At 44.9% G+C, this 8,045-nt stretch overlaps 1 protein-coding gene across 1 annotated transcript; it reads right to left on the bottom strand.

The window, feature by feature from the left end:
• Window positions 1–5,124: 5,124 nt before the first annotated feature.
• On the bottom strand, window positions 5,125–7,411 carry LOC124701679 (cytochrome b561 and DOMON domain-containing protein At4g17280-like). Its single transcript, XM_047233773.1, has 2 exons — window positions 6,631–7,411; window positions 5,125–5,922 (listed from the first exon to the last, which is right to left on the bottom strand). The coding sequence occupies exons 1-2, from the start codon at window positions 7,240–7,242 to the stop codon at window positions 5,368–5,370; spliced, it is 1,167 nt and encodes a 388-aa protein (XP_047089729.1). The 5' UTR covers window positions 7,243–7,411; the 3' UTR covers window positions 5,125–5,367.
• Window positions 7,412–8,045: the final 634 nt, after the last annotated feature.

Below are 8,045 nucleotides of genomic sequence, written 5' to 3'. Positions count from 1 at the left end.
CATCACCTATATGGAGGGGAATAACAAGCTTTACATAGGGGAACTATAACCTAGACGAAGGGAAACACCTTCCTAGAAGGAGGGGAACAACAACCTAGACGAGGGGGACATCAATCTAGAAGGAGGAGAACAACAGCTTAGACAGAGTGGAATAATGGCCAAGGCGGCGGGGAACAACAGCTTACAAGGAGAGGAATAACCGCTTAGATGGAGTGGAACAATTAATGGCCTGGATGAAAGGGAACAATAGCCGAGAACAAGGGGAACAACAACCTAGACGGAGGGGAACAACATCCTAGAAAGAGTGGAAAAACGACCTAGACGAAGGGAAACAACAACGTAGAAAAGAGGAGAATAACAACCTAGAAGGAGGAGAGCAATAGCCTAGAAGGAGTAGAACAACAACCTAGACAAAGGGAAACAACAACCTTTACAGATGGGAACAACAACCTAGACAACGGGGAACAAGTCTAGACAGAGCGGAACCAGAACCTATACGGAGGGGAATAACAACCTTTACAAAAGGGAACACCAACCTAGACGGAGGGAATAACAACCTTTACAAAAGGGAGCAACAACCTAGACGGAAGGGGACATGTATATATATACTGGAGCAACCTATATGAAGGGGAATACAAGGTTTACAGAGGAAAAAACAACCTAGATGGAGGGGAACAACAACCTAGAAGGAGGGGAACAACGGCCTAGGCAGAGGGAAACAACATATCCTAGAAGGATGGGAACAACGGCTTAGATGGAGTGGAACAATAGCCTAGACGAAAGGGGACAACAACCTAGGTAGAGGGGAACGACAACCTTTACAGAGGGGAACAACAACCTAGACGTAGTGGAACAACCTAGATGAAGGGGAACACCAACCTAGACAGAGTGGAACAACATCCTAGACTACTAGATAGAGGGGAACAACAGTCTTTACAGGGAGGAACAACAATCTAGACGGTGGGAAACAATAGCCGAGAAGGAGGGGAACACCATCCTAGACGAAGGAAAACAACAACCTAGACGAAGTAGAGCAACAATATAGACGGAGGGGAACACCATCTTTCACAGAGCGGAACAACGGCCTAGACAAAAACAACATGCTTAACATTGAAGAACAAATATAGTATACTAAGAGAAGAAAAAATATTGTATCCAAGCAATAAACCACTAGTACAAGGGAATACAAAATTGGCGGTGAAACATATACAAATAACAATAGATATACAAATAAGAATAGATTATGGTCGATGAAACACATAGAAGAGCTAACTTAAAAATTAAACCACTAGTATTTAAACTAAGCAAAGAAGAAGTAAAAAAAGAACATAAAAAATGAAGAAAAAATGAAAAAAAGACGAACTAAACAGAAACCTACGACGCTAAGTACTAAGGAACAAATCTGACTGAAAAGAAACATTAGAAGCTAAAAAAATTAAAAGGAAAAAAGCAAGAAAATATACTAAGATAGGCGAAAGAAAGATATCCAAAAAAAAAGGGTGAAAACGCATTTCTAAGAGAAAATAGATGATCCTCTTGCTTTGTTGTGATTGGCTAAAAAACCGTAGAATACTCATGCTCGGTTGTGACTGGTTGAAAAGCAAGTCACTCATGCGATGTTAAAGGAAAAGGTGTTCCTGCATGCTGGTTAATGCGGCGCTGTTTCCGCCTGAGCCGCTGTTCATGCATGCTACGCTGCCGTGTTGTCTCACCGACGGCCCAAGCCCAGAAACGAAATTGTTTAGCGAAACGGGCGCGCGCTACCGAGACATTTCCTTTGCATTACGGGAATTCCTATTCGTCACCCGAGGAACGTTTTTGGGCTGCAGCCCATTAACCTGCTGGAAGGCTGTAGCCCTAGGTTTTTTGGTTTTCGTCGAGTTTTTTCTAGTTTTTTTGGGTTTCGGTTTTCTTTCTGTTTTTCTTCGTTTTTTCGATTTTTTCATTTTTCTGTTTTTTATTTTTTAATAAATTTTAAAGTGGAGCAAAATTTAAAGTTAAGTAAATTTTAAATTCAAATAAATTTTCAAAGTGAGCAAATTTTTAATCTTAGCAAATTTCACATCTGAGAAAATTTCGAATCTAGGCAATTTTTAAATCTAAGCAAATTTTAAATCTACGAAAATTTGAAATCTAAACAAATTTTCGAATCTAGAAAATTTTGAAATAACCAACTAATGGGCCAGGCCAATTAACGGGTTCCCCTTAGCAATGGTTATAAACCATCGCTAAAAAAAACCCTTTAAAGATGGTTAGGCGCCCCCTTGCGTCACCCAGGTTCAAAAAATCTAGAATGATGCATCTATACATTCCAACGGATCAAAACCCTTTAAAGATGTGAATGGGACCATGTAGACAAAAAAAAACCAACCTTTGTAAAGGTCCAATCTCACACCATTTCCTCCCGTGCGGAGTAATAACCTGCGACTAGAACTAGCCCCAATGATACTTTCCATTGTAACTAATCCAACATATGAAGACGCGGAACAAACACGAACCAACCCGCACCCATGAAAAAGTACGAGTAGACCGGAACAACACGCATCAGCCCCGCGCGAGGAAGTACGAGTAGGCCGCTGCATGGTCAAAGTACGCCCATCGCACCAACCCGTGCGACGTGAACTAGTAAGCCGATGCATGCTCCGTCAGCGTACCAGTGATCCAATCGATCCGCACTTTTATCCAATGGATTAGTTAGCTTGTAGTACTAGCTAGCCCTAGATAAGTTAATTTGCTTTGCTCTCTAGCTAAAGTACCAATACACTGCAAGCTTAACTACAGTTATGTACATAGCATAAGTACAATGAATACCGAGTATAATTATATACACGAGCGAGTACAGTTACGTCTGACATACGAGTACAGTTGCGTACAATACATGAGTACAGCTGCGCATAACACACGAATACAGTTGACACACGGGCGAGTACAAATACAGTCGCGCAGACGAGCATGTACAGTCGCGCAGAGCAGCAGGTACAGTCGCGCAGACGACCAAGTACATGTATAGAAGTCAGTCGCGCATACGAGCAGGTACAGTCACGCACACGAGCAGGTACAGTCGCGCACACGAGTAAGTACAGGTACAGTCGTGCACACGAGCGAGTACCATTACCGAGTAAAGGGAAAAACTGCAGCAAATAAACTAAAAACAGAAGTACTTATCAGTTTAAGCACGAGTTTTGTTAGGTACATACTACGAGTACAATCATACTAGCATTGGAAGTACGAAAAAAGTATCCCGAAACCTATCAACATGAGATCTAGTTTTGGAGATCTCGACGCGAGGATCTCAAAAGTGAAAATGGTTCGTAATTTGAACTTACGGTTCTCAAGATATTTTATTTTGAAAAAAACGAATCTGGAAATTAAAGGAAAAGTCTGAGACAACACATCCCCTCTGCCTTCACTCCTTCATCAACCCCACCTTGCTTCCTCTTGCCACACGTGGCGAGCAGGGAGACCCACTTTCTAGAGGTTTTCTAGCACCACAGCGGCCACTTGTTGCGTGGGGAGCGAGTTGCATTTCCTTCACGAAGGTCGGCATTTTTCTAACGATTTCGTAAATATTGTAAATTTAGAATTCTAGATCATTAACTTTGGGCCTTCGATGTTAAAAAAAGTGCCCCTATTCCTCGCTCGTGCGCTGGGATAGTCGTAAACTCTATACATCGTCTGCGGGCGTTCGGGAATACGCCCCACCCGCTCTCGAGCGGTGTTACTGGGCGAACCCACTAGTAGGTTAGGTTAGGTTAGGTTTTTTTTCTCTTTTCTAAGCTTGATAGTTTTTCTAGTTCAGCGAGTTTTGATGTTATTTTGTCTTTTTTTTTGTTTTACTTGGTTTTTGAGAAATTTTATTTAAAAAACTTCAAATTTTAAAATTGTTTAAATTAGAAATTTGTTCAAATTTAAAAATTAAAATGTGTACACAGTTAAAAACTGTTCCGATTTAAAAGTTGCGCAAATTTTTATTTTTTTCAAATAAAAAGTGTTTGAATTTTAGAAAATAAAATACCTGTTATCGGGCTAATTTAGGAGTGGCCTGGGAGGTAGGCGCTCTATGCGTGTGTTATTCCTGTACGTAATGGAGCGGGCGATAGGGTCCTCGGGGGATAGGGCTCTATGCATTTTCGGTCATTGACAAAAATGGCCCAACTTTTTTTTCCCTTTCCATTCAAATTTGAGAAATGTTTAAATCTGAAAAAAATATTCAAAGTTGAAAAAAATAGATTAAAAGAAGGTTCTGTTTAAAAAAATATTAACATTGAAAACTGTTCAAAGCTGTTTTTTTTCAAAAAAAAGAGTAAATATTTAAATTTGAAAAAACTAGGAGCAAAACCAAATAACCTAGGCACAAAATAGCAAAACCGCAGAAGTAGTGAAACCCAGTGAAAACCTCAAATAAAAAATGCTACAGAACCCGGTCACTACTTGAAATTTGAATATTACACTTCTTACAAAGCCTTAATCAAAAGGCCAAAAAATCATTGTGAAAATTAGACTTCTTACAAAAAGAAATAAGCTTACCTACATCATTTGTACATCATGCATTCATGCTTGCATATGCCGTTTACATTCTATTAGGGAGCATATATGGTTTGCTCTCCGGTCTCCACCCTCGTATCCATGGCCACGCTATCCATTGGCGTGTTCAACTTGCCAACTTGGCAACTACATGGCTGATTGGTCGTCACCACCGCTAGCCAGAGCTCTCCGGACTTGACGGTCTCACGGACCTCGAGGCATTGTCCGCGTCGTCTCCCTTTTTTGTTTTTTTAGGAGAAGATTTTAGAGACAATAGTTGGAGCCCGCCCTGGTAGGGAGCTTGTCTACATGGTAGGGAGTACACAGTTAGGAAATGTGATTGGGGTTGCTCTTAAACCCTAAATTTCGTACCCTCAAGCTGCATGCAAAACGGGAGCCTGCGATGTCGTCAGATGGAAGGGAAAGTAATAGACGGAGTACCTTTTATTTTTCCGATAGAGGAAATATTTGGGAAAGTAAGACATGAAGAAAGGGTCCTCATAAATGATGAACTGATGACGCCCCTCTGAAAACTCTGCTGAAGATGTTGCCCCCAAGTCTATCGGTGTATGTAAGTTGCGCAATTACGGGGTCGTAAAATTGAGATCATACACTATGCATATAAATGAAAGTAATCATACATCAATGTGAAGAAAGAATGTGTACAATGTCACCAAAGAAGAAGAAAAAAAAGAGAGAAATATCTACTAGAGAACCAGTAAGACAGAAAGATAAAACATGGAACAGGGCTCAAAGACATAAACACATCGCAGCAGCAAAACTACACGTACGCGTGGCCCAGCGCAAAGCACACGGCGTACGATCGAGTGAAGTCCGATCCGCTTATAGCTGCAGGCCGGTGCCGTTGGTCCCGTTGCCGTAACCAGACGACTGGTTGCGCTTGCGCCGCCGCAGGACGATGGCCCAGGTGATGGCCTCGAGGACGAGCGCGACGCCGGCGAGGATAGCGATGATGACGATGTAGCCCGTCTTCCAGCCGGTGGCCGGCTTGAGGATGTTGAGCCCCTTGAAGATGTTGATGATGGCGAGGAGGATGACGGAGTAGCCGATGGAGTGGTGGTAGACGTTCCAGTACACCCTGTACTTGTGCTTGGGGTTCGGCCTCATGAACAGAGCAAACACCTGGGCCGTGGCGAGGGAGAAGATGGCGATGCCAATGTTGCGGTGGGGATTGTAAGTGAGGCCGGTGGACTCGCTGCCAAGCTTGAGGCCGAGGCCCCAGCCGCCGACGCCGAGGGCGTACCCGGAGATCTGGCAGGTGATGTGGAGGTAGAACCACGCCGGGTCGGCGGCCTCGAAGACGCGGAGGTAGCGGGCGATCATGGCGCCGAGTGGGATCAGGATGCCCCATCCGACAGCGTTGAGCACACCGTGGAGCTGTTACATGTGAAACAGAGTTTGATTAGATACAGTCTTATAGACATGCAGTGAAATGAAAGTCTGACAGAAAATTCAGGCCAACAAGAAAAACATTGGTCGTTCAGACAAGTACTAAGCTGAAAAGTTCAAGGCGGCTAACTGCATTAGTATAAATTATAATTCTAGTTCAGTTGGGTTGGTGAAAATTCAAAGGTTTGGTGCAGGTGCAGCCACCCTAGCTAAGGTTGTTGCTTCTCAGAGTTGAGTTTGACCATCTTTAGTCTAGGAAAGCATGATCGATCAAGAAAGGAGATAAGTTCATCGTCACCCCTATCACCAAGAACCAATCACAACATTTTCTTTGGGCAGGTTTTATCTGTCATGTCCAAGTGGGCAAATTAATAGACTAGTCGAATTGCTATCACATTTTCTGTCATCTCCAAGTATACATGCATAGACTGAAAATCATCGACCATGACATGTTGAAAACTCAACGTTGCCGTCATCTAACACTTATCTGAACTTACCTAACATCTAGACAGCGAACGGAGACAATCTAGCATTGAATGGTTCAAGAAATCCAAAGTATACTATAGTACTGTTCATTTCTCCTTGTTTACTAAAATAAAAATAATTTAGTTCGTAGGAACTAAAAATAAAATCAAGCAAGCTGGAGATGATAGCTAGCTAGAGGGAGATTGCAGGCGGGGTGGAGGAGAAACTCACGTTACGGCGGTGCAGCCTTGAGTTGGAGGCGGCGCTGCCTGTCCCGGAGAGGAAGTCGAGGTTCTGCATGCTCAGAACGTTCTGCCCCGAGGGGTTGTGCGGCTGGATGGCGCCGCCGTTACTGGGCCCGGCCTGCCACACGGTGTTGTGCGAGGTGGAGTTGCTGGGCAGCGCGACGGTGGCGTAGATGGTGTAGGCGCCGGCGCTGTACTCGGCGCTGGCCGGGACGGGCACGGCGAAGCTGAGGGATCCGTTGGTCAGGGTGGGCGAAATGCTCTCCAGGACGGTGGTTAGCACGGAGACGGCGCCGCTGGCGTCCTGCGAGGCGACGAAGACGTTGCTGCCTGCCATGCGGAGGGCGGTGGGGTTGATGCCCCAGGCGACCCAGCCGGTGGTGCTGGACGGCGCCCGGAAGGCGATGTCGGCGGTGCCGTTCTCGGCGTGGTACGTCCAGTGCAGGCTGGCGCCGAGCACGGGGAGCGCGTTGCACTTGAGGAACGTGCGGCCGTTCGTGAAGGTCGCGGTGAGGCAGGTCTGCGCCGTCGCGCCTCCGGCCGCGAGGAGGAGCACCAGGAGGGGGAGCCACGCCGGGACGTGGGCTGGCCGCGCCATGGCAGAGCTGGTCCTGTCCTGCGTAGATGGAATGTTGGCGGCGCTTTCTTTGAGGAGGTCTATGGATGGAGGTGCGAGATGGAATGGAGCCGGAGGTGATGATGGATGCAGGTGGCGAGGGGAGGGAGAAGGTATTTGTAATGGCGACGTGGGGGCGAGGCGCGCGGTTGTTGGGGGGAGGTTGCCGTGCGGGTGGAAGCTTCCAGGTTGATTAATGGTTAATTTTGGTGTGGCGTTTGCGCGACACGGTCTTGGGTCGCTGCTGAGGTATAACCGAGGAGGTACAGTTCATTCGGGGACAAGTATCTGTTGAAACTTCAAGGCCGGGAGCCGACCGTTTCCTCAACTGGTTGCTAGGCTGTACGTCGCTGCAAAGCGCAAAACTTAGCAAAGCAGATTCGGCATCCAGTGAAGTCACCCATTATTTCAGCACAAAAGGCTTGCCTGCAGTACGAATGATACCACCACTAGTCACTATTCTTTTAGGGGAAATTTTGCCAAAAGACAGCATTAAGTATATTTTAGCATTTGTTGAAACACACCACCCAATTATGTGTTTGCTAATACCATTACAATTTTGTGACACATTTGACAGAATACCCACCTAACTAAAAATGAACTTGTAATGATACAAAATATGTCACAAAATTGTATTGGTACATTTCAAAGATACAATCGAGCGGTGTGTTTCAGCAAATGCTGCAAAATAATGGTGTCATGTAGCAACTTTTCCCTTCTTTTATAGAGGGAGTATGAAGATACCAATTACATTCAACATAAATGTTTAAAAATATTAAGGACTC

Source organism: Lolium rigidum, chromosome 3, assembly GCF_022539505.1.
Source record: "Lolium rigidum isolate FL_2022 chromosome 3, APGP_CSIRO_Lrig_0.1, whole genome shotgun sequence".
NCBI lineage: Eukaryota > Viridiplantae > Streptophyta > Magnoliopsida > Poales > Poaceae > Lolium > Lolium rigidum.
This window is presented reverse-complemented; position numbering and strand designations above follow the sequence as displayed.